The 27,305-nt window shown below is 42.8% G+C and overlaps 1 protein-coding gene across 6 annotated transcripts; it reads left to right on the plus strand.

Annotated features, from left to right (window-relative positions):
- Positions 1-27,186, plus strand: lipeb (lipase, hormone-sensitive b). 6 transcript variants are annotated; one of them, XM_035163443.2, is made up of 16 exons: positions 1-155; positions 542-572; positions 4,555-4,595; positions 9,035-9,276; positions 10,248-10,532; positions 11,232-11,322; positions 11,704-11,730; positions 12,451-12,596; positions 12,991-13,176; positions 14,060-14,212; positions 16,963-17,107; positions 18,165-18,392; positions 19,634-19,819; positions 21,165-21,346; positions 22,143-22,409; positions 23,042-27,186. In XM_035163443.2, exons 1-16 carry the CDS (start codon positions 50-52, stop codon positions 23,444-23,446), a joined length of 2,721 nt encoding a protein of 906 aa, XP_035019334.1. In that variant the 5' UTR covers positions 1-49; the 3' UTR covers positions 23,447-27,186. The 6 variants fall into 6 exon arrangements, with proteins under 6 accessions (XP_035019334.1, XP_035019335.1, XP_035019338.1 ...); XM_035163444.2 differs by lacking the exon at positions 11,704-11,730; XM_035163447.2 differs by lacking the exon at positions 4,555-4,595 and having other exon boundaries at positions 2-155.
- Positions 27,187-27,305: the final 119 nt, after the last annotated feature.

The following is a 27,305-nucleotide window of genomic DNA, read 5'->3' on the forward strand; positions in this document are numbered from 1 at the left end:
CGAGCGCTCCCAGGCAGGTCGGAGGGGACTTGAGCGTGCCCCTCCGTCAATGCAGTGGGCGAAGATGGCGTCGAGCAAGAAGGGCGGCGGGGGGGGCCGGCTGGAGAAGGGGGTGAATGGAAGACGCTCGTCCAAACACAGAGAGGCTCTAGTGGGTGAGTTGGGTTCGTGTTCTGCCGCTGTCGCTTTGAACGTCTCCATTTTGAAACTGCACCCCCCCTCAGCTCGAACAGTTAGCAGCTACATTAGCATCTGTAGCAGAAGTGAAGCGGCTGTGCGTCCGCCGCTGGGTCACATGGTTGTCACGGTTCAAAGCGAGGATGAATACCCCCCCCCCACCGGTAGTGACGAGCATCCGCCGGTCACTGTGTGTATGTGTATGTATGTATGTATGTATGTATGTATGTATGTGCGCGCGCGCTGACGTGTGTGTGCGCGCGCGTGTTGCTGTGATGTAGTAGTGATGTAGTAGATGTTAACTACACGCACACACACGTTGTTTCCTGTGTTGACTTGTCCCGCTCCGTGTCTCTGCTCTCAGCTGCTGACAGTGACAGGAGCCACCTGAACAGGTAGGAAACAGAAACCAGGGTGGGGTGGGTGCAGCTAGGTGTGGGTGTGGGTGTGGGTGTGTGGGTGTGGGTGTGTGGGTGTGGGTGTGGGTGTGTGGGTGTGTGGGTGGTCATGAGGGACAATCTTAGTTGAAAACCATCACTGTGAGGACATTTTGACTGGTCCTCACAAAGTCAAAGGGCTGTTTGATGGGTTAGATTTAGGTTATTGTGCCAATGAGCATCCTCACAAGAGGAGTGTGTGTGTGTGTGTGTTTTGTAGTTTATTTTATTGTTGGGGGGAGGGGGGGGTCATTGGTGCCATTATAATGGGTCAATTCATAGTTTCTTATTTTGTGTATATCGACATATAGATATGTAGGTTGATAGATTGCTATTTTGCCTTTATCTTCCAATAGATAGATAGATCAGTTACATACTCAGTATGGAGATTACAGAGTACAACACTGTTCCACAGGTGCACTCACACGTAACAGACAACAATCAGAGTATAAACTGTACAAATTACAGTGCAAAGTATAATAACTAACAACAGATAAGGCCAAGACATGAGACACTTTGAGCTGAATTAGTGCACATGTGAGAGGTGAGAGTGCCGGTGGTGATTATATGAAAATATATAAATGTGTGTAAAAGTGACTGCTGTTGCTGAAGGGAGATTGTCTGTCTGTAGGTCAGTGTCAGTGTTTTGTGGTCTACTGCAATAACCATCACCCCCCTACCCCCATAACCATAGACTGATTATAAAGATGGATGATGCATCTCCACTTCCTCCCACTATCCAGAAATTAAGCCCAAATATCCCAGATACAGACGTTGCCATCATGTGCCAATTACATAATTTAGAGTCTGTGCAGTTGTGATCGGGGGATGGAGTCGTGGTATCAAGATCATGACCAATCGCGAGGCAGTCTCAGCTGTCAGTCATGACATTTCACTCCGCGATCAAGATGCTTTGGCTTCACTTTTTGGGAGCCATCATGTCCTCCATCTATATATACAGTCTATGGTATCAACAGCCAGCCACACCTTGACTCTAGGAAACCCAAAGACCCAATAGTTGTCTGGGGTGCAAACATCCTGCATTTTAAACAGAACAACTCTTAAGATAGATAACAATCCTCTGAGGTTCTAGTATATCTGGTAAAGGTTAGAACTGAAGAAGCCGTTTGGATGAGAGATGTCTTCAAGAAACAACCAAACCCTGTTGCCAATGCACATATGTACAACCCCTTAAGGCTGGAGTATGTTATGACAAATGGGCACGTTGTGAAAGAAGGTATCGGACCTAACAGGACGCTGCCTGCAGGCACTATGACTCTGGATCTGCGGTCAGGACTAAAAGAACTCCCTCTGTTGCTCCATTCTCCTGTAAACTAGGCCGCTGTCACACTGTAATCTGGAACAATCCAACCAGTCCCAAAGGACCACTACTTCTAAAAGGCTTCCTTTAGCTTTGTACGAACACTAACAACATAGCATACATTGTGTGTTTGCGGCACTAATTAAAATATTTTTAGCTTCCTATTTTTGAATGGTGTGTTTATAATAGCCTTAGGCCTGTATAATGGGATTGGCATATATTTTATATAATCCCAGTGGTTGTGTGAGGTTCCTTACATGCTTGGTTAGAGTCAGATCCAAGACTTCAGATTTCTTTTCCATTAAACATGTGGCATTTACAAAGTGAAGGGAAGCCTTATGTGTCCTGGCGATGAGAGAGCGGAGGCTCATTGTTGCTAGTTTCCTGTTGTTCAGGTTGGCCTTGTTGTGCTCGGACTGGGAGAAGGGTCAAAGCCTCCAAATCACAACATGACAGAGCCCCTGCTGCTGCCACTTCCTCTCTCTCGTGCACTGCTCACTGCTCACTATTTGCTATTAAAACCTGCTTCCTTTAGACATGGCATTTGTAGAGTATCAGATATCTGGCAAAGTAAAAAACTGTTAATCATACCGATGTTAAAAAGTATATAAAACGTGGATCTAGTAAGTTTGTCTAGAACTAAATGCCTGCTTTTCCAGAAAAATAACTATAGTTTGTTTGCATCAATTTGCACATAAAGTGATGCAGATACACCAGGAGTGATAACAGTGCTCACATTTTGGGCCTACTTCACTATACAGTGGAAAGAGTTAGGAATCCCACAAGGAGTCTTTAGGTTTTGGATTAACAATATTAACCTTTCAGGAGCCTAAAGGCTGCACTGCTTTGGTTAGAGGCGAGAAAACACTGTCACAGCTGACCTTTTGTTTTGTCATTGCAGGAAAAGCAGAGGTGTTACTAATAATGATAACCATTGATTGGAGTTCCGATCAATAGCCGTGACAGTGAGACAGAGAGCCTGTGCCTTTCCTGTTGGGACTTGTCAAGATCTCTTTTGTGGAATAAAAGCTACAGGGTGACTCTGTATCAAATCATCACACTTATAGGCTTAGGTGTGTTAGTTTGGTCATTTGAGAAACCTATGCAGCCCAAGTTTTATGTGGCTTGGATCCTAATTAAGGAAGATATGGGCTGACGAAGTTTGAACTTTTTAGTGCGGCTTTGACTGGAGATATCTTCCATCATGTAGGTCACAGAGAAAAGCTTCTCATATTGTTTTATATTGTTAATAAAAAAGTTTCACCAGTTAGTTTATAATGTCATCTATACCTCAACAAAGTTTGGTCTTTGGTTTTTGAGTTGTGGATGAGACATCATGACTTGAAGTGGCATCCAAACCAAAGACCAAACTTTCTTAAAAATGGCAACAAGTGGTATAATAAAACATTTTTGGTTTGTTAATAACTACAAAAAACTAAACCAAAGAAACAACCCAACATTTAATCAGGGCCATGGGGTGTGACTCATTGTGTCTCCTAGGTCTGTCTCGGTAACCTACTTTATATTTTTGTGAATGCTGTTGTTCCTCGAGTAATGGGGCTATCTGTGATATCAGCCAAGTCTGACCCAAGGGCATATTTTGCTCTATTTTGGGTGTGAACGTCTTGTCCATGTTCTGCAAATATTGGTATTTCTCAATAGTTGGCACACACGGTACATTTCTGCTGCATTAACGAACAAAGGGAGGTTTTACATCAATTCAGTTAAACACTAAAAAGTCCAACTAAGGCACTACTTAAGCCCTTTTCAGACCTACGGGTAAAGTGCGGAGAATTGGCTACGCAGTTTACCCAGAGTTTGCCTTTCACACATGCACAACGCAGCGGGAGGTTCTCTGCACAGACACGTTCACAACAGCAACACATCCTCCGCATTATTTAGGTGAGAGGTGGAGCAGCCGGGTCCAGCAGGCAGAGGCAGGAAGTGACATATTAACTCTGCTGTGGAGATCAGGTGATCATGTTCACTGCACCCTGACACTGTCCTAATCTCTTATCACCACAAACTCTCCTGACATCTTCCTCCGTGTCTTCTATGTGTTTTTACCCAGATATTTTCTTTTTGTTTTTCAACTTTTAATCATTAAATTGATTGATAATTACAGTTATAATGATTGATGATGACCTGGCTGCTATTTTGTGTGAAAATCAAATATACATTCAAGCGTTGGAAGGGAAACTCCTACAGTGGTGACCCTGTTATCATCTCATAATCTCATGTTTATGTCTCTGTCAATGTCTGCTGTAGTCTGCCCATAAGGGCGAAAGTCACAGGGAGTTGCTGGCTGAACAGCCAATAGCAAAATAGCACATGGTCACAGGGAGAAAGTGAACCCGGCTCGGGTTGTCGTTAGCCTCACAGTGCTTTTAAAAGACGCATGGGAGGGATGAGAGGGAGAGGAAAGACACATTACCTCTGAGTAGAATCGGTTATGGCAAGGTTGACACACAGAGGCTGACACACAGAGGGGAAGAGCTACATCGTACGGACAGCGAGGGGGAGAACAAAACCAATTGGAAAACATTATCTCTGTCATCCCTCCTTCCCTTTCTCTCATTTTGTCTCTTTTTCTCCATGCTCTCATTGTTTACGTGGAAGAGAGGAGACAGACACGGACAGAGACTTGAACTCAGAAGCTGGTAAAACACTTTTCCTTTTTTTCCCCCCTCTGCTAGCATTTTAGTAGTTAGTCTATATACCATCAATTGCATGCTATATGCCAGAAGCAGCCTGAAGGTAGTTTGATACAAACACTTAATTCACCCAGTTTGTGGGCCCCGCAGGAGTCGTTATGTGTGTACTGTTGCTGGTGTTGGTTATTGTACATGACTTATTAATACCCTTTCTCAACCATCTTTAATGTGGAGAGACCAGGTGCAGCTTAATGGTTGCAGTGGGCTTACAGTGACCACTTTTTCCTCAAAGGCAGGAAGGGATGATGCAGAAACTTGTTACAGTTGTAGACAAATGTACAATGAGGCAAAAAACATATTTCATTTATCTTTTAAATGAAATATGTTGAAAATGATATACAAAAGTTACCCTTCCCGCTAAAACCGTGAATCTTAATGCACTTACAGTATATGTATGTAATTTGCCTTGGGATATGAACAACATTTGCTAATGCACAAAAGGTGCAGGCGAGAAATAAGTACGTGACTTACATTTTGCTTTTAGTGACTCCCATAGTGGTTTATTAACATATTCTGCTTTAGATGCAGTGGCAGCTTTAATGTTTCTCTGTTTGAGGCTGATCCGTTTTCTCACGTCAAACAAAGGGGAACTCTTACATGTTTAAGCTCTGAGGACGGTACTGGTTCACACAACGGTGTTCATTTGCATTATATTTGCATATGATTTGCTCCCTGCAGATGGAAATGAGTGTAATGTGTGAGTGTATGCTTCATTGTCATTAAACAAGTTTTAGACCAACTTCCGCTGATCTGTGAGTTCATAAAGTTCCCACCTTGCTTACTCTGTCAACATAACTCCTATTGGCTTGCTGAGCTCAGAGAGTTGTTCCCCCTGCTCTAATTAAGCAATGTAATTTTAATTCTGGCTCCTCGCCCAATCTGATTTGACTGCTATAGCTGGTCCTGCAGCAGGGCATTTGTGTAACTGCTCGACCACTGTGGACCCCGAGGCCACACTGGTGTGATTGTGTTTATGCAAACAGATGAATATTAGATTTTATTTGTATGTGTCTTGAGGTGTTTCCAGTTTTATGCAGATGTAATGAGTCACATTAAATATCTGCTTCATGTGTTGTCCAGTTCAGAACAATTACATTATGTGTGTTATCCCCTGGTTCGATGACAAAGTCTGAGATGAGGCAACAATCCCAGCTTTGTTTTCTTTGCTTTATGTTTTCTTCATTGATCTGTATGATATTATCTTTCTCCCTGATCCTTCACCCCTGCTACACCTCTACCTTCCTTAAGACTCTGTTAAACCTGATATTCTACAAATGTTGGACCCCAGAGTGAGATCAAACCAGGCAAGAAAAGCTTTTAAATATGATGCCCCTTCTTCCTGGAGTAATCTACAGAAGCATCTTAAATTGTCAGAGCTAGTCACTATGGTGGAATTTAGGTCAGATTTAACTAATTGTTACTGTGGATTTTCTTTATTGAAATCTTCTATGCATATTGTACATGCTGTGTATCTAGTGTATGACAGCTGTAGTTGTATTTTTATAAAATTTAACTTTTTTAAAAAACTGTCAAATTGGCTGGTGTGCTAATAAATTATATTTCAAGTGGTATTAAAAAGTCTTAAAGTGAACTTGTTTACAGCTGTAGACACCTTGCGAACATCCATCCAATCAAACAGATAAACATTGGTTTTCACAATCCTGCACAGCTTAATTTTTCTGATGGAAGTTTCTCTAAGATAGATCACAGAGAATCAAACTGTAGAGATGTCATATAGAGACACATTCTAAAGCTTCTTCCACGGATGATCAATATGGAAAAGACTCCTGTTTTCTTATGAACCAAACTCATGAAATATCACCAGAGATCCCATATTCATGCCTCCATGCTCTGAGGTATGTGGGAGGGAGAGGCTACATTTGTAGATTACAACCCTAATATGATTTGAAGAGGCTTAATGTAAATTATGTTATACTGCTGACTTTTCCTTGAAGTCATGAGACATTCTTATATCTGATATTCCTTTCACATAGTTGTACTGATGTGACATTTTGCCCCAAGCTGCTGCATGAACTTTATGGCATTTGGATAGACACTGATACTGTAAATGTCTCCTCAAGTGTAAAAACATTTTGGCTCATAATGTAACTGTGACAGGACAAATTATACTGCGGCTGCTCGCCACTCTGTGTACTGCTGCTTTATGTAGTGTGCTCAATTAGCTCCACAGATTTGTTTCAGTCTGTCTCCCCATGGCCAAGGAATGGCCCCTAAATTCAATAGGACATTGACAACATCTCACACACACATTACATACACACAAAAGTTTCAGTGTGTGGATATAACAATTTTGCTTGTGAAAGAAATAAACACAGAAACCTAAATAAGTGTATATGAAAAATAAGCGATATGTGAAACTAATATGATTTAAAGACATCCCTAGTTGTGTTCAGAATTATTTGTTTGCGTAATCTAAGGCAGGAGTAGTGCCAAAGGGACAGTGTGGAGTTTATTCCCCAGGAAACTTTAGTGACAGATTCAGTCTTTAAGTTTTAAAATTGAGACAAAGTAGCTTCCTTAATGGAAAATTGTGCCTGGAAGCGAAGGAGTGAGAGCGAATAACAAGACAGAAAAATTAGAAAATGAGCAATGACTAAAGAGATTTTTTATTCTCCCCCTCACGTTTTCTTTTTGTGTGTCTGCTTCTATCTTGGTGAGGACCGGTTTTGTGTGTGTGTGTGTGTGTGTGTGTGTCGAGGTGTGTGAGTGTGCGAATGTGTGAGTGTGCGAGAGAGTGTGTGTGAGTGTGCGAGAGTGTGTGCGTGCGAGAGACACGTCATCTGGCTGATAAATGTCTCCTCTCAGATGTCAGGCTTGTGATTCCTCCCAGCAAACTGAAATTGCTTCTCCTATTACTCTTCCTGAATGGCAGGATATAGCAGAATAATTGTGCGATTAGGGCTCCATTATTTCTTTAACCCTCAGAACAATATTTCACTTGGGAAGAATCTATTCTCTTTGCAGTATGCACAGGCAACGTCAGCACCACATTTTGAGATGTTGCTTTAGGGATGTGTAAAATAATTGCCTTGCTTTTTTTGCCCCCATATTCCCTTGTTGCTGTAGCCTGAGATGAAGTTTTATAAACAAAAGTTTGAGGACGGATGTGAGCTAATTCCAAAGATGGCTAATTTAATTTTGCATTTCATCACATAACAGCAGAGTCTTTCTTTAAGTGTCATTTTCAATTGGTCGTGCCATAAAACAATAATAATAATTACAGCAAAACTTTAATAAATATGATTCTTATGAGAGGTTTAAGTATTCCAGCCAAGAGGTTACGTTGTTTCTCTGCCTGTTTGTTAATTACAGACAGGATTACACAAAAACTCTTGGAGAGATTACCATGAAGCTTAGTGGAAAGATGTTGTTTGGGTCAGAAACAAACCAACAGTTAAATGTCTGGTTTCTTTCACTAAGGTTAAAGTCTAGTTGGGAGGCACTGTAGTCCTCTGTCACTTTGTTTTACTCTCTGTGTGTCTGTTGTCCCTTCGCCTCTGCCCTCTGTGTCTCACTGTGCCAGTAACCCTGTACATTTAGCACCAGCTAGTTCCCCAGAGGGAGGTGTTGTGGAAAATGAGGTCTCAGGTGACTCGCGGTATGAGCTCGATCCACCGGTGGGAATCCAGCAGGGACATGGTGCTGGATCATTGTTATGCTATGTTAGGGCAGAGACATGAGCACACTTGATACACACTCAGCTGTGTTTTGTCAGTTGTATACCTCCCTTCGGGACTCTTATGTGAGTGTGAATATGTGTTTTTGTCAGTGCATGACTAATCTGCCTTTGTTCCCAGCAGCATGACGTTAGCAAAGGGCCCTGCCTTTCTCCTCGTGTTCCATGCATGTCTGCCTAGATCTCTGTGGATTCTTGCTGCTTAGCTTGGATTTACATCATTTAATTTCAAGGCTTGCTTAACACGTTTCAGCCAGTGAGCTTTCATATGCCAGGCTATGGGGGATTAGTTAATAGGAGAACATTGTGTTGGCCATATCCATTGATATCCCGTTCTCTACAGTGTCTACATGCTCATTACAGTTACGGGTGTGATGCTGAATAGAAATCAGGCCGCTTCTTTCATTGTCTGCAGAACCGGATACCGTTTTGACAATCCAGTTCTCTGAAGTGCAGCATGATACAGTGTCTTTAATTTGACAAATGCATACACTGGGGGCGAGAAGGGTGGTGTAATTAGGAGCATGATAAGCAGCAGGGTGTTGGGATCGTGCCCCTCTGTCAGCTATCATTTGCCCTGGTGAAAAGTGTTTCTCTAATGGAATACTTAATAATCATATTAATGAACGTATTATGTAAATGCATGTGTTTTTCCGTTTCACCCTCTTTGTTCCCTCACTGCTCCTAGTGATGGACACCAAGGCAGTGTTTGCCGCCCTGTACAGCGTGTGCGAAGAAAATGCCACTTTCTTCTCGGGAGGAGCCAAAGGAACGCAGGGCGATGCGGCGCGGCGGCTGGTGGATACGATGAACTTGATCAAGGAGCACGCTCGCAGTCTGGAGCCGGTCATCTCTGGCTTCGCTTCAGTTTACCATCATTTTGACTTTGACCCACACATACCTGCTAATGGCTATCGTTCGCTGGTCAAGGTAGGCTGTGGGGTGTTGTGTGGTGTGTGTGTGTGTGTGTGTGTGTGTGCGTGTGCGTGCGCGTGCGATCGAATCATGATGTGTGCAGCCCTGACAATTATGAGCCCCTATTGCGCAATACATTCTTATCAATATTCTCCCCACACTGTGAGAAACTACTCACCAACATCTCTTTGCCTTGAAATCGCTTTGTTTCAAGGTCAGTCCATTTATTTCTCAAATTGATTTTATGTTGCAAATCAGGTTAGATAAATTCCTCCAGCAACAGAATATCTACCACTACTGTACCTACTGTACTTATCTTCTACTCCTATTGATGAATCATCATGACCTTCAGTGGCTGGAGCCCACCACAACTGAATGAGTCTCACAGAGCAGCAAATGAATCCTGCTCTGTTTTTTAGCCTCTCGATTTCCACATTCTTAATCCTTCTCACCCTCATAGTGCTACTCTGTGTAATCCGTAACACCCGAGTGAAGCAGCGAGCTTTTCACATGCTCGCTCTCAGGCGTGCTGTTGCACGTGGTTTTTTTCCCCCTTCAAGCTTACCACCCTAATCTTAATTATAATGTAAGTAGACCCACAGGACATGCCTCTTTAATGATTGCACAATTAACGAACAAGATTTTCTTTTTTATAGTTGTAAATGATACAAATCCATTTTTATAAAAGAAGTAATGACCTGAAGTGCACAATGCATTTGTCAAAGATGCATATCGTTACATATAGTATTTTGTAACGATATGCATCTTTGACAAATAAAGATATTATTAAAATATTATATGGCTAGTTAATAACTCAATTTACTTAATTTGCTTGTTATTTAATTGAACTGGCTTTGCTTTGTTTGTCAGTATTTAAAAATTAAGGAGATGTTACCTTGCTTTGAAATTGTTGATTTAAACTGTTGCATCTTAAACATTTTACAACATCCAAACATCTTAAAGTCACATTCTCCATACTTTTCTAGGTGGTGCGTTGCTGCATCCTCCACATCATCCACAAGGGGCGCTACATCACAGCCAATCGCCGCAGCATCTTTTTTCGAGTAGCGCACAATGCAGGGGAGATGGAGGCGTACTGCAGCGCCCTGTGTCAGCTGCGTGCCCTGCTCTACTTGGCTCAGCGCATGCTACATGACAACAGCTCTGGCAACCTGTTTTTCCAGGATGAAAGTGGCCTCAGCGAGAGCTTTGTCCGCGAGTACTCCTCTATGCACAAGGGCTGCTTCTATGGCCGCTGCCTGGGCTTTCAGGTGAGATGAGCTGCGTGGCACAGCGACAAGTAGTCGGATAGAGGAAATAAAGGAAGAGGGCGGAATGGGGAGGTTAGAAGTCGCAGCATTGCATGCTTAGTGGCTTCATGTGATGCAAATGTAGGCCTGTGGAAATAAAAGAAGCCACTGTAGGTAAAGAGTCAGAAGGATGTTTATTTCCTTCCATAAAGGGTGTGATGTGACCTGTTGACATTAGAGGTAGTACTCACACATCGGTCTGCTGACTTCTTAGAATAACAGCAATTCACCCTGAGCAGTGAGCAGTGGTGGCAGATGTATAAATTTGTAAAAGCCAGGAAAAGAATAGAGGGCTTGAAAAAGACTCCTGCTGCTTAAACCTGCAAGTAAAATGGAGTAAGTAAAAGAGGAGTGTGGAGGACATGCTCCTCTTTACAGCCATGGCCTCTGTTCTTCATTCATCTTAACTAGAGAGGCTCAACCCTCAGTGGACAGGGGTGAGGATCGGCCTACAGGGGAATAAATGATGAAACCTGTCTGCATCAATTCATAATGTCTAAGATTCATCTGATATTCTTATTATTGATGTTCAACCTGTTTCTGGTTGAAAGATTGCTGTTTCAATTACAGGTAATATATGTCTTGTTGATTAAGAGGAATTTGGTTACTGGATTAGAATTCAAAGTCTGTCATTGTTTTTTTTCCTGTCCATTTCACCAGTTTACTCCATCCATCCGACCCTGTCTCCAGACCATTGCCATCGGCCTTGTGGCCTTTGGGGAGAACTACAAGCGCCATCAGTCAGGACTAGGTCAGCATAATCTTGTCTGCAGCTGCACTCTCTCATCATCCAGCCACTTCGTTGTCATTCATAGATCGTACTCATCCATCCCCACGCCTCTCTAACATTGCTCCTTGGCCCCCGACTGTGTACCTTTTTGATGTTGTGTGTTTGGATTGTAGATTCTCTTTCATCCTTTGGAATCTTGAAGGCTAGCTGGTGTGTTTCGTCTATATTTCAAAATGCTTTGAACAGGCGCGCAGTTATGCACCGAGGCAGAGAAAGAAGAACATTCGCAATCATATACACATTTGCACCACATACACATACACACACACACGTAAATATTTAACATTGAAAAAGGAATCGTTCATCTCTTATGGATTTTTTGTGCTCTCTGCTGCACCACAGTGGAGGCAGGAGGTATTGCACCGTATGGTGAGTGTACTGGAACCCCCTGTCCCTTCTTCATAGTCCTCTGTAGTGAACAGAAAGGCTACGTGATGATATGCGCAAGCTGCTTTTATTCCACAGCTCCTGTTATCCCCATTAGTCTTGCACAGTGATCTGTAAGCTTCATTAGCTGTATTTCAGTTAACAGATTGAAGCTTGAGTTACCTAAAAGTTAACATCCTTCCATTTTCCTTAGTGCCCATCCCTGACACCTTGCATTAAAAGTAGGGTAGAATTGGTTGTAATGCCATGAAGTGCCTCTGGTCAAACATGACTGTTGCACAGTAGACTGTAAACATCCCGTGGCAAAAATGTTGACCCTGTCGAGTTGGTCTGTTCTCAACTGTAACCACATCTCTGACGTTTGCCGTGTTTTAGCACTGTTACACTCCTCTTTTGACCAGCTTTTCTTCTTTTCCTCCAGCCTTTCACCATCCCTCCCTTTTAAATGTACTAGCAATTCAAATTTTCCATCATTCCTGCCCTCCCTCCCACTGTTTCTCTCTGTTCTCATGCCCATTGTTCTGAGCTGCGGTCTTTGTCTTTGCAGACCACTTTTCATTGCCATTTTCACCACCTCCTCAATCATACACTTGCTCTTTTCTCTGAACTCTACTCTCAGTTCTTTTCTTGTCTCACCCTGTCTCTGGTGTCTCGTACACATTTTCACCCTCCTCATTTTGTCGTCCTTCCTCCATCCACCAGGGGTGGCAGCCAGCTCGCTCTTTACCTCAGGGAAGTACGCCATTGACCCTGAGTTGAGAGGGGCGGAATTTGAACGCATCACCCAGAACCTGGACGTCCACTTTTGGAAGAGCTTCTGGAACATTACTGAGACTGAACTCCCGTCGGTGAGTGGACTGTTAATGCTTCTTTCAACATGTATACAGACAAATACGCTCCTAAAACATCTGTAATATACCCATGTTGTCATTGCTAACCCATGCGCACAGATAAGTCCATTGCCCCGTTTTTTATTTAAAATGGTATCAGGGATATTTGACTTCCCTCTAGTAGGAAGTACCTCTCCATCATTATGCATTTTGGCCTACAGGCTGTTAGTTATAATAGAGTGAAATTCAATTTATTCAATGGGGTTCATGATTTATTCATCTGGTTTCTCTTTCTCTCCAGTGACCTGACTCGCTCTGTAACTTGTACTCTCTCTGCCTCTGTGTCTTTCTCTCTCTGTCTCCATCTCGTTGTCTTGCTCTCTCTTTTTCTCCATCACCGTTCTCCCACCAGAGTCTGGCCAGTATGACATCCACTCAAGTTAAGGTGAACCGGCCTCTCTCTGTGCCCCCTTTGCCCTTTGACCTTCCCTTGGCGGCCAACCCCAGTGCATCTGTAACTATTTCTCCACCGTCTGCACACATTGGCACTGCTCCGGTTCAGATGAGGCTCATCTCTTATGACCTGCGTGAAGGACAGGTACTTTAAATCATCATTCAGTTTACTCTCCAGTGTTGTAGAGGAAAATGCAATAAAAAAAGTTTCACACTGTCAAACTTAATGCAAAACCGTACTAGTTTTTCTCTTTGCTGCTTACGTGTCTCACTACATCCTTGTTGCCAGTGTTAAGTATTTGTTGCGTGGCCTAGTTTGTGACAAATTCACTCCACTGGGACTTTATAAACGACCTTGCCTATTCCAGTGATACAAATTCTTACAATTATTTAACAGTATTTTCACATGTCCCATATTTCTCTGAGCTGCTCAAGTAAACGACAGCTTTAAAGTGTCCCCATGGATTTAATCCTCTTCATTATCTCTCTCCCCATTCCTCCTTCATAGGTATCAGTCTCAGATTTCCTACTCCCACCCTAATTCTGTTGAGAGACTCCGTTTCTCCATCTGAGCTCATTCTCCTTCCCTTGTAGACTGGTGCTTAACCAGACGTGTTATCAGCAAACGCTTTCAGCCATTGATCTTGCTCCAGCAAAACAACAGTGTCCTTTTTAATGTCGCAAAATACAAGCTTGCATCAGCAGAAACCCTTCCTCTTAGCCACAGCCTCCCTCCCTCCTTGTTTCTGTTAATGAATGGGAATTAGCTTGCGTTCATGCAGGCACAGGAAGGGCTGACAGCAAGCTGCTGCAGAACAGCCATTTAATCACTCTCCGACAGGACCCCTGTCAATAAAATATGCTATGAATGAAAAAAGCTTTTGTTTGCAGACGGTACCTCAGAACGAGACAAATGTCACGATATGTCATCATGTGATGTTTTTTTAAATATTGATCCAAACGATAGGCCATGATTGTTTGTCTGTTAGTTGATCTTAAATAATTCCTTTCTGTCTCACTCTTTCCAGGACAGCGAAACCCTGCTAGCTCTCTCCCGCTCTGAGGGAGGCTCCATCTCTCTGTCGCTGGGGTTGAAGGCCAAGCGACTCCCCCCTTCTCCTTGCTTGCTAGTCCACTTCCATGGGGGAGGCTTTGTGGCCCAGACATCCAAGTCCCATGAGGTAAATTGGAGCTCTCCAACTGGATCTAGCTCAGTTTCTTTAGCTCTGACTAAAAATTCAGGAAATTGTAACTCCAAAAACACTATTCACATGTTTGTATATGTAGTGTTTTGAGTCACTGATGTATGTGACAGTATTTGACTAATTTGTGATATTTATGATGGAATATATGGTCAAAATGCTGAAAACAGAGGTATAATGTATCATTGGAAACCTCGTAGCCACATACTGACATCACCTTTGCCATTATACACCTGTGTAAATTTAAATCAGGATCTCCACAGACGCCATCCACTTCCCCACCTCATCCCTTCCATACTTCACATTCTGGCTGTCTCAGGCAAATTGTAATTGAACCTCAGCTAATTAAAGTGATGAGGAGACAGACATTAGTTGACAGCGGAGGAGCAGGGGGGGGTTTCCATTTTGAGTCTCCTCCTCTGTCAATAGTGTGGTACGTAATGAGCCCTTAAGCTAATTATGTTGTAATTAATCCCTGAAAAATGAATACACACACTTTGACCTCCTTCCTCGCCATCTTCGCCGGTGAAGTGCACAAAAAGTTGGCTCTTCTCTTTCACATGAATTGTTGCTTCCTGTCTCTCACTTTATCCTCACTCCTCTTTTTCCTTTTTAAATAGCAAAACCCATGTCCTTGGTCTAATTTCTAGAATCACTGTGATTGAACACTTTCCTGTAATTACTTTGTAAAACAAAGCTGTCTTGTAAACCACTTCAATCAATAGTTTACATCAATGACTATAAAGTAGTAGCCTCAGGAAGTGATCAACCTGTCTATTTTGATGCCGCACCTATTTACTCACAGTGATGTGGCTATGTGCAATCTTTATGTGGTTCCAGGCTACTTATAGCCACTTCAAGACAGGCCTCTGTGAAATCACCAAGGACATGGGCATCCTTGATCTGTGGCTGCATAGCAACCAGAGGATGTGAGGGAGCAATCAGAGAAGGGGGCGAGCGCGGCTGTCATGTTGAATTAACAGAGACCTGTACAACCCTACAGAGAAAGATTACCCTGGGCACTAATGCAAAACTTGTCAGACTATCCCCATCCCTTCTTCTTCTAGGCTCTCCTTTTTTTGTTACATCCTCAGTCTCACTCTTTCTAATATCTCACAAAATCCCCTTTGTTCTCTCAGTGTTCTTTTCCACATCCTCTTCCTGTCTTATTTGGGCGACATGTACTTTCCTGCCTCCTGATTTTACTGGGTGCCTTCTGCTCGCTTAATCCCTCAGGCAAGGCCAAGGAAGAGAGGACAGACAAAGAGAAAGTTTCTCGGAGGGCAGAGGCCAATGTTGTCTCCTGTACTTCTCATATCCCTTATCCCTTCCCTGATCCTATCTCTCCTGTCCTCTGGGCGAGATGGAGAGTTTGACTTCAGTTGCAGGAGCCTTTTGTGGTCTCTGGCTGCCCAATAATACTGAGATCACAGGAATTAATGTCCTGGCATCTCTGAATTTAGCAGCGTGTGCACGGACCACACACACGCACACACACAAAGTGTTTGGACAGAGGAGGTAAAAGCTTGCTGATTAACTGCTCTTCCCGACTACCTTAGAATGAGTGTGACTGCAGCTCCCATTAATTCCTGCTTCGAGAACAGCTCCACAACCCTTTTAAATTGTGTGTGTGTGTTTTACTTGGTGAATCGGATGTGAGTGTGTATAAGAAGAGTTTCCTAAGTCATACAAAATTAAGCAGCCTTGGTCCCAGCCCAACAAAAACACACACACACACACACGTACCCTTTGTCTGCCCGTTGGGCCATTTGTTGTGAGTGCTTTGCTATTTTTATGTAGACAGACGATAACCTGTCCCATGGACTCGCATGTTGACACTCATTTTAGACTCTGCAACAATGGCTGTTGTTCACACTCAGCTGACACACACACACACACACACACACACACCTAAGTAGAACCTTTACTGTTTTGCACAAACCCACACTGCCTGACCTTAACAGTGCTTGAACTGTATACACACACTGGCTTGTCAGCAAGTCTCACTATAAGATTTATTGTGACAGGTGGTGCTTTAAGACAGCACAGCTGACTGCTGAAGCTGTTGTTTTGTTTTTTATTTTTCATAACGAATCACTGGTCGGTGATGCGTCATGCACAAACTTGCACTGTGCTGTCGCTTCCACCGTCAGCCTTGTCATAACTTGTCAAAAAGAGGTAATGGGAGAGACAGAGGAGGAGAGATGGAAATTTTGTCGGAGGAATATTTTGATATATACGTTTTGATGCCTTTCTCGCATTTCAAGGTCACAGCATTGCGGTTGTGAAGCAAAGAACTTGCCTCAGTTTGGTGTAAGAATAGTAAAAACCTAACCTGACTGTAGCAACACAGAGAAAAAGACACACACTCAGTATTCTGACGGTGAACACTTTTGTTTCTGTTGACTATCACTGTTAATCCACACTATCCCCTTGTCTGTCTTTTACTTTTATACTCCTACACCTTTGTTATTACCAAATGAGGAGAAATGAAACAGAGGTGACTGTGAGCTCAGTCCTGATTCTCCCTTTTGTCTAGACGATAAACTAGAAAGCAGACAGATGACATCAGAGGGACATATAATCTTCATATCTTTTTATCCTTGTTATCCGTACCACCACACTTTCTCTTTGTCTCCCTGTCTCTGTTTTTTATTGTGGCTGCTTTTTGTTTCTCATAAACTGAACAACATATTGTGATAAATGCACCCTACTCTTGTCTTGTGCAGCCCTATCTGAAGGGTTGGTCCCAGGACCTTGGTGTCCCCATCTTGTCAATTGACTACTCCCTGGCCCCTGAGGCCCCCTTCCCGAGGGCCTTGGAGGAGTGCTTCTATTCCTACTGCTGGGCTCTGAGAAACCACCACCTACTGGGTACCAACACATCTCACAGCCTTGTTTATACTTTGTTTCTTATGCTGGCTTTTATCTCCCCATAACACTCACTGTTTACTTGTTATAGTCATAGGAAATGTATATGCATAGGAAATGCTGTACAAAAGGTCTAAGGGCACTGATGTACACATTGGGTTTCAGATCTTGACTCAGACACATTCATATACAAACTTAGACCTATAACGGATGAATAATTGAGAATGAAGTGTTTCTATTTGATCAGTTTCTATTTCTTGCCTTGTTTAGTGTCCTGGAACACACAGAGACCACATGCATTTTTCATAAATCATCCCACATGATATGTGCTGTAGTTAACAAAAGATCATCTTAGCATGCTCTCTGTTTATATATTTAGTTTTTTAATATTTTAACATTACATTTGTTTACTACTAGAGCACAGGGATTATTTGTAATCCTCACAGTCCCCTCAGCTTGAACCTTTGCTTGAGAACATTTTAGCTAAGTGGACTTTGAATTTTAATGAATACCCCTACCTTGGGCACATAAAAGAAAATCAAGTTGTTTATTAGGCACAACAGAGGAGTAAAAAAACTAACCTATTCCAGTGTCCAATTCCCTTAATCATTCATCACTTTGAAAGTAATCAGGCTTCAGCACGATGTCTTGCTCTGTATGTGCCCGTTGCTCTGCAGTCTGGTACAAATTGCTGCGATGCTCAATATTCAGGCAGAAAACTAAAGACATCTGGTCGGTTTCGGGTAAATCTGATCGCTGAAGCACACTGTGTCAAATTAACAGTGACTGTAGTGCAATATGTTAATGTTGTAGTACAACAATATCGCTGTCATGAGGCAGTCAGTGAGACAACACCCCCTCAGCAACAGCCACATATTCATCAGTGTTATGGTGCAGAAAAGAGATCCTGTTTTTTGATACTTGTCAGTTGCTTTGCACCTTAATGGATTTCACATTAATTTCATGCTGAATATCAAATTTTTTCCGCCTGAATTCCCTTTTGTTTCCTTCAGTTTTTCTCTTCACCTCTTTACTCAGCATCCCATTTTTATCTCTGCAGGATGGACTGGAGAGAAAGTATGTCTGGCTGGGGATAGTGCGGGAGGCAATTTGTGTCTGACGATGTCAATGCGAGCTGCTGCCTTTGGTGTTCGAATGCCAGATGGCATCATGGCAGCCTACCCGGCTACCCTGCTGACTGCCTACGCATCTCCCTCCCGTCTGCTTTCACTGATGGATCCCCTGCTTCCACTCAGTGTGCTCTCCAGGTGTCTCAGTGCCTACGCAGGTAGGATTTGTGTGTGTGTGTGTGTGTGTGTGTGTGTGTGTGTGTGTGTGTGTGTGTGTGTGTGTGTGTGTGTGTGTGTGTGTGTGTGTGTGTGTGTGTGTGTGTGTGTGTGTGTGTGTGTGTGTGTGTGTGTGTGTGTGTGTGTGTGTGTGTGTGTGTGAACAAATCAAGCCAGGTTTCTTTTTTTATCTAAATGAAGTTGAGAATTCAGTTTTAGATTGTCCTCCATTTTCTTGTCTTTGCTCCGAGCATGATGATTCAGACTAATTGTTGGCTTGTTAATAATGATGCTAAATATTTGTGTAGCATTAATAGTTAGTAATATCTTTGCTAAAATATATATATATTCAATTTGTAGAGATGTAAAAGCCAAGCAGTTATTGGCATTTTATAGCCTTGACAAGCTAATTTTAATACTTTTACTTTTAATACTAAATGACCAAATCAGTAAATCTATTGGAAAAATTAAGATAGAGTAGGTTTTGTTGTTGAAAGATCAGTTCTCCACTGCCCATTAATTGAGTTAATTAGAGTACAGAGCTAAACTAAGTATTAATCATAAAACTGTTCTGCCCTCTTGAATCTTACTGTTTCACTCATTTTGTAATCCATAATTTATATAATATAAAACATATTTAATCAAAAAGTTGTATATATGACATATCGAGCTTTCAGGACCATAACATTCCTTCAGAAGAAAGTATCGTTTGTCTGACAAACCTTCCCCAACAATAACAATTCAGCACTTTATTCTTCTATTGTTTGTTTTTCTTGTTGCTGCCGTTGATGCGTGTAATAGGCAGAAGAAACTGTTGTGAGTCACTTGACTAACTTTGTCTCATAAACGAACTTAAGAGGACAACAGGAATATGGCAACTCTTCCAAATTCTGACACAGAGATATCGTCTTTCATAAGTCTCCTTTTAACAAGCAAACTAAAACACGTTTTCTTTTCACTGTCATTACTTGTATTTCTATGTATAATGCAAATTTCTGGGTTGCAGCACTGAAGCCACCCCCACACTGTTATCTTTACACTGCTATTTTACTTTTCTGATTATTGCTTTCACTCTCTCTCTCTCTCTCTCTCTCTCTCTCTCTCTCTCTCTCTCTCTCTCTCTCTCTCTCTCTCTCTCTCTCTCTCTCTCTCTCTCTCTCTCTCTCTCTCTCTCTCTCTCTCTCTCTCTCTCTCTCTCTCTCTCTCTCTCTCTCTCTCTCTCTCTCTCTTCTTCCTCCTCCAGGCGACGAGCCACAGACTGAGAAGCAGGTAGAGAAAGCGAGCACACTGAGCCTGGTGAGGAGGGACACGGCTCTGATGCTGAGAGATATCCGACAGGGAGCCTCCAACTGGATCCACTCTCTGCTGGATCACAACAGAGCCCCAGCTTCTCCCAGCACAGCTGCAGAGGCGCCACCAGGAGCCACTGGTAAACCACCTTCTGTGCATGGATGTTTTTGTGCTTTCATATGCAGTCACCCAGGACCTTTAAATGAGGTGTGGGTGGTATCTGTGTGTTTTGCCAGACAGCAGTTGTGTTCAAAGTTGTCTATAGATGCTATCTGCTTATGTCTTTGATCATATCTAGACACAGATCAGATCTCAGTGAGGGGGAGTGTGGGCCGCCCATGTTTTCAATAGAGCTCTACCAATATGAATTTAAGGGGGCGATACCAATATTAGGGGGTAAAAGATTACAAAGATTTACATGCATATAAAAATAGGCAATTATTCCTAATTACTCTTATGACAAGTAACTGTAATTAATGCTTGATATTTTATAGTACATAAACTTTGTTATAAATAAACACAACAAAACATATAGAACTTGAATCAAGTAAAAACATATTTTTTTAACAGGAAACGTGAATATAATACTCATCTTTTCTGCATTGTTTATGTCTGTTAAAGCCTCATCAGCGGATTTTTATCGCCCTACCGATACATCTGTTGGGCTCCAGTTTTCATTGTGTTCATTCATTTAAATATCACTTCAACAACTTCAACTCCCTCCAAACTTCATATAAACCCCATATGGAGGAGGCCATTGAAATGGATCCCCTTTGTTCAGTGTTCAGCTCAACATTTATCACTTTATCCCAGCGAGTTGCATAACGCTCCGGCTGTCCCATTCATATCAATTCACCTGTTTGGAGCAGCAGGGCTTTGACAGTAATTGTTAACTGTCGGCACCTTAAATCTGGTTGCAGATTGTAATTTCCCTGGTGTCCGCTTTGCCAGGTGACACCCCCACAGCTGCAAGTCCCAAACTAATGAGAATGTCATTGGTGGGTGTACATTATTAAACGGCCATCAGGGTGCTGAGATGGTTCATTATTAAAGGGATGGGAGATTGGAAGCCCTTTGTGAGGACACCAGACATGATGCCTCTTACAGCTGTGGTTTGAAGGCTCAGGGCGGGCGGATGATATCACCATGACAGCATTATCTGAAGTTCCTCCACCCACTTCTCTGCTCTTCTTCCTGATATATTACAATTTGCATTTTAGGCTTTTAACTGTTGGCTGTCAACCAGAGGACATACTGTAAGTGGAAACACTAGAATAAGTAAAAGTGATTGTGTACTACTGTGTATTTAATTTGCTGTGTCCTCCAGCTGCTCTTGGCCCCAAGTGAATTAGAGTGACCTCTCAATCCTTCATACATTTTATAATTTAGAAGGCTGTTGTTCATTTTTTTTAATAAACATTCTCGTCGTCTTTCTCTCTCAGACACTTAACCCTCCCTCTCTCTTCCCTCTCTCTGTGTCACAGATGCAGTGAGGAAGAGCATTTCAGAGGCATCCATCTCTTCTCCTCACGCCGACCCCCCTGTTGCCTCCAAACCCTCAGAGTTCCCGACCAGGAAATTATCTGTGAAGAGCCAGACATGCCAGGACATGGGTTCTCACAGCAGCTCCACTTTGCACAGCGCACCACTGCTGTCTGATCGCACTGTACGTTTGGCTGAAGCATGTTTACAGTGAGATTAGCGTGCTCTCAGTTGATGCTCTTATCCAGAGGAAGTTAATTTGCTAACTTAAAGGGAGACTGAGTTGTTAGTCGGAATTTAACCTGTGATTAAATTGATCTTGATCTGGAATTTGATGATGATGCTCATGATGTAGAAAACTCACACCAGCCATCTATAATCAGATTATCTCTGCTTTCATACATATTGCCTTAAAATGATTTAACACACACTATTAAAGAGGTCAGATATTTTGTCAGCAAAGACATATTTTTGGCCCTGTATCGAACAATGCTTTTTACCCTGCAGTTCTAGCTTGTGCAGGTACTGGCAGGGCATTGCAGATTATCCTCGCATTTATTTTTATACAGGCAGACTAGATTAGTGGCTGGCTTGGGATAAATAGCAAGCAGGGGTGACGTAAGATTTTAAATATGCTTTTCCTCCTTGAAATGGGGATTGTTCAGCCAAGACTCTCAGGCGCTGAGCCAAGGTTATTAGATTTTCACAAGGACAAAGTGTGTGTGTGTGTGTGTGTGTGTGTGTGTGTGTGTGTGTGTGTGTGTGTGTGTGTGTGTGTGTGTGTGTGTGTGTGTGTGTGTGTGTGTGTGTGTGTGTGTGTGTGTGTGTGTGTGTGTGTGTGTGTGAGACCAAGTTTGCCTGTCAAATATTTTATGCCTTATTTCCCCTCATTTCTTATTTCCGTGACATTACATTCTACCTTGACCACTCAGTGCTGTCCAACCCCACTTGATTAATTCCTCATTCCTTTTGTCATGTAGCCAGAAGATGTGAATTTCTTCATCTGCAAGGATCCGCATCCCTCCATGTCCAGTGACCTGTCTTCAGTGGCCATACCACCACCTGCTGGAGAGGAGGGATCAGAGCTGGGGCACCCCAGGGAGTTCCCCCTGGGGTTCGAACCTCTGCGTTCAGAGCAGCTGGCTGAGATGAAGTTGCATAGTTCTCCGGTGGTCAAGGATCCTTACTGCTCACCTCTTCTGGCCCCTGATAGCATGTTGACAGGCCTGCCACCTGTACATATTGTGGTAAGAAGAACAATCCATTGGAATAATGTAGAGAAACAGGTTATTCATCCAGTTAAATATGACAAGATACTAGTATAGGGTACATCACTGAACTTGAGTGTTACGTAAGCTGTCAGCCAGTCAACCAACAAGCTTTTGGGTCCCTGCAACTCGTTCATTCTTCAGTGAGAAGGCTGATTGTTTGTTTTCTTTGGTCACTGAAACAGGTTTTAAGCTTTGCAGATATGATACAGGAGTAGAGCAAGATCAGGACTGTTTTATCACGATGAAGAAAAGTGAGGAGGAGAAGGTGTTTCAGAGGTAAAACGAGGCCACTTCAAGATGTTTAGAGATACAGACGGAGCACTCAGGACTACAGACTGCACACATTGTGTCAGTGAGATGGAGTGTGATGGGGAGATGGATTAGGTTGAGTTAATATGAAAATGAGGTTCTGATTTTAAAGTGGATAGAGTGAGTCAGCAAGAGTGTAAAAACAGCAGGGACAAAAGAGAGTGGGACGCTTGGCTTCCTTTTCTTCATCCCTTCATTAAGATTCTTGACATGTCTCAAGTGAATCCTAATTTGATTTTAACCATTTGTGCCCCTTCCCTCCCGCTCACCTCCTCTTCCTCTCTCTCTGCCCCTCTCAGGCTTGTGCATTAGACCCCATGCTGGATGACTCCGTGATGTTTGCCAAGCGTTTGAGGAACCTGGACCGGCCCGTCACTCTGTGTGTGGTGGACGACCTCCCCCACGGCTTCCTCAGCCTATCGCAGCTCTCCAAGGAGACGAGAGAGGCTGCCAACGTCTGTGCGGAGCGTATCCGCGCTGTCTTCACCCAGAAGGACACCCCCCCCGAGCCTCGCAAGCACCGAAAGCTGGAACGGACCGATAGGGGTGTGTCGGCCTCTTCTGGGGAAGGCGCCTCTCTCTTTGCTGGCCCCATCGAGGAGGAGGAGCAGGATGTCGGGCGTGGGGTCAAAATTGCTGATGGGGAGGACTTAGCTACTGTGGCAGCTCAGAATAGCACTGATGCTGGCGGTATTGGGGCTTAAATAAGGATAGATTAAAAAAAAAAAAAAAGCACTGACGCTCACCCGAGGAAGGAAGGAAGGAAGAAAGAATAAATGAAAGTCAGACCAATGTAGGCAGTGCCTAAAAGGACGAGAGAGAAATTATCCTACGAACAAGAAAAGAGGGAAGTGGGTAGTGAAGGAGAATGTCCGGTTTTCAACACAGAAATCTTCCTTTGCCACTTGTATGTGCATCAACGCAAATCTGGAAGACAAAAAAATTGAACACGCCCACTAAAGACACTCCTGTTAAAGAATCTAATGGTAATTTAAAAGCTACTTAGATCAAAGAGCAGCGCTCACCCACACATGTAGCTCACAGAATTACCAGAGTTGCTGTCAGGCAGCTCGGGCTTAAAGCAGCGGGGAGGATTCTTGAGACGAAGCCTGAATGGGTGAATCATCCAGGCCGACGCAGTCATTTCAGGCCCTAATCAGACGGTGGTGGGTGATATGCTCCTGTATAGAGTCATCGCTATCAAAATGGCCACTTGTCCTTTAGGGAGCCACTCTAACTCACACTTAATAACTCTACTGTGTTCTTCATTACGTCGGTTTGGCAGCCGATGCAGCTCACGTTGTGGATAATAACTCTGCACACTCTCTCAAATAGAATTAAAATAGGTAAAATGCAACAAGAAAAGCCCCAAACTGGAGGAATTGATTTACTTGCATCTTGAGATTCTGGTGCAGTTTTTAATCATATTATTAACCCTATGCAGTAGTTTTACTTTTGTTATTTATATCTTTTTTTTTTGTGTGTTTTTTTGTATTGCAGTATAATCAGAATCTTGACGGGTTCACATGTTGATTTGTGCGTTAAATTGTATGTTTGATATAATCTTATGCTGTTTATTCCACATTGTTGAATGTGTTTGATATTTACCTCTGCCTCTTTAGCCACTGCTGCTCTGACATCCCGGGACTGTCCAATTCAACACGTACCTTGTTCTCACTAATGCATACTGATGGGATAGAGCACATGCAGAATATTCCACATCAGTCCCCAATCTAGATGCTGCCTGGTGCTTTTTGTCGTGCTGATATTATGAATGCAAATACTGCATTTTATTGATTGCTACGGTGGGATTTGTGGCGATGCACTGAGATGCATCCTTTTAAGAACACAAGTCAGGCTTAAAAACGTGGGTCTCATCTATAGGAATCTTTAAAGACTCTCATCCGCAATCACTGCTGTGAGCTGCCTGAAAGAGGCTAAATGTTTTTATTTTTATTTTTTTGAAAGCGGCTGCTCGACCTCCTCCCTCTGCAGAACTGAAGTGAGGGAGGGAGGTGGGCAGCGAAAAAGCTCAGCCCTCAGCTATCAATACATATTTTAAACTTCACTGCACTGACATTTCTCCCAGGTTGTTCCCGTTCCTCTCCAGGTGTTATTGCTCAATACTTTTCTGCACCGTATGCACTGTGGCAAAGTACCACTTCTGTCCAGGGGATTTCCTGCCTGACAACCGTTTTCCGCAGATCAGATGCTTTTAGGAAACGCTCCAGGACACTGACCGAGGAAAGATTGTTAGCGTGCTGTGTAAATGCCACATACGTTGTGTTTGGTCAGCGGAAGGTGCTGCCAGTGGAGGTCCAGACTTTCTTCTCTGCTCCCCACCATCACTTTTGGGGTTGACTTTGTTTTCAATAACCCAAGGACACTCCTCAGAGCGAGATGCCACTCAAGCACTTTGAAGTGCACTAAAATGTCCTTCGCAGGGTCAGTCCCTCCATCAGGTCCAACTAAATATAGATGCCAACAATGCTGGCACTGTCCTGCCCTTTTGTGGTGACGGGGCTGGGGTTGCCAGGTCTGTAGAGAGAGATGCTGTGTGATGAATAGGATTTAGCCGGAGCTCTCGGGTACAAAATCCTCCCTCCTGTAGAAGAGCAGGATTTTCAGCAGCAAAGTCATGCTACAGGATTAGGCCATGCTCAGTTCTGTCAGCTCCGAGTACTTACCGCAATATTTTTAGTCAGATTGATGGAGAGAACCAGGGGCGTGAAGAGGAAGAAAGTAATACACTCATTCTCTCAGATGCGCTGGGCTGAAGTTTGCTTCGTGAGCTGCGGTTAATGCGCACGCTGCACTTTTGCAGTAGTTTGCTATGGCAATCCACAAAGTGTATTTAAGCTTAAACTTGTAAACACGTCGTTTTTATTATTGTGTTTTTCCCTCCTTTGCTTGGTGCCTGTGAGTGCGGCTCAAGTGGAGTCGGCACGAGCAAAGTAGTCTCTGTAGAAACGTGAGCTCACACTCGGGCACGTCCTCTTTGTTTGTGTCGTTTGGGAATGGCACCTCACAGACGAGACTATTACCTGCATTAATCATCTGTTGTTGTTTGGAGAAGTCGGACCTCTGGCACAGCAGGTTTATTTTGTGATTTAAAGTAAATAGACTCAACTGAAAGATCCAGCGCATATGGAGACGAGCAGGTTTGATCGGTCAACAGCACTTTTTTTTTTTATACGAAGAAAATAAATTTGTGTCAAATGAATTCACTGTCTGTGTTTTGACCTTCATGTGACTCCTCAAGATGCGTCGGGCTAAGCTGCGTGCCGCTGACGGACCAGAGCCCGTGTGGCGTTTAAGGACTGAAGAGTTTGTCAGCGTTTCATTTAGTTCTCCCATCCCAGACATTAATGTGGCTCCGCTGATGCCCACGTGCTGCCAGCGACTACGAGCTGAAATGTCTGATTCAGTACTGTTTCGATCAGTGTTGCTGCTTCACAGTCTGTGTGAGAATAATCCACAGGGCATCTTTACAATCCCAAATCCTCCCCGTGAGTACAAAACTAGTTTCAGTGGTTCGATTTGTACTGTATACGTCTACTGTTGTTGTTTTACTCTTGGAAAGCTGCTCTCACTAGAGATTTTCTTTGCCCAGAGTTGATTTCAATGAAGTGCAATGAAAAAGGCAACGCTGCTGCAAACGTGAGCTGGTTGGTTCAACCTGTAGGTCAACATTCACAGCTGCACACCAGCATCACTCTATTTTTCATGTCAACTGTTTGTTTCTTGTTATACAATGTGTTTGAATCACCTCAAGTTTAAACGTCATATTTAGCAACTTACATATCATGTCCTGTTGTAGATTTAACAAGATTCCTTGAAGCTTGATTTTTTTTTTACACTCCGATGCTTTTGTGTGTTGGACTGACCTCGACCACTTCTCAGAAATGTTTCCTAATGACAAACGCTCAATTCAATCAGATAAGTTTCATTTAAGGTTAATTTCAGGCAGAACCAAAGATCTTGTAACACGTGTAATGTTCTGTCCTCGCTGTTCACTGGTATTTAAATGCAGGTGCTAGTCGATGCCATAGTCTTCCGGCAGCCCATATGCAAATTGCTCCGCACTGTAAAATGCAATGCTGACTGATAAAATGATTATGCTTTCAAAAGAACAAGCCATAGACTGAAACCTAAGTTGTTTTAAAGTTTATTTTTTACTTTTTTTATTTTTCTTTTATTGAAAACGCCACAAGTGCAAACCTGTGAATTAAAAAAGAAAAAAAGAATGTATATTATATGATCCATGTAGATATTTTTACTTTCAGATTTGTTGATCAGATTGATTGCAGATTTATTGTTTTGGTTGTTTTTTTTTTGGACTGCATGGTCTTTCATTTCATATTAGTGTTTGTCTGATACGCCACGAGTATGCTTGATTCTTCTTCTGTTGATTTTTATCTAAATAAATATATTCTCCCATGAACGAGCTGTTGTGTCCCAACTCATGAATTCAACTTTTCTTTACAGCAATAACTGGATCTATATGACCAGAGATTCTTCATTGTTATTTATACAAACTGCTGAATTTCTCTTGATATACTG

The sequence above is a fragment of the Hippoglossus stenolepis genome, chromosome 8, assembly GCF_022539355.2.
Source record: "Hippoglossus stenolepis isolate QCI-W04-F060 chromosome 8, HSTE1.2, whole genome shotgun sequence".
Classification (NCBI taxonomy): Eukaryota; Metazoa; Chordata; class Actinopteri; order Pleuronectiformes; family Pleuronectidae; genus Hippoglossus; species Hippoglossus stenolepis.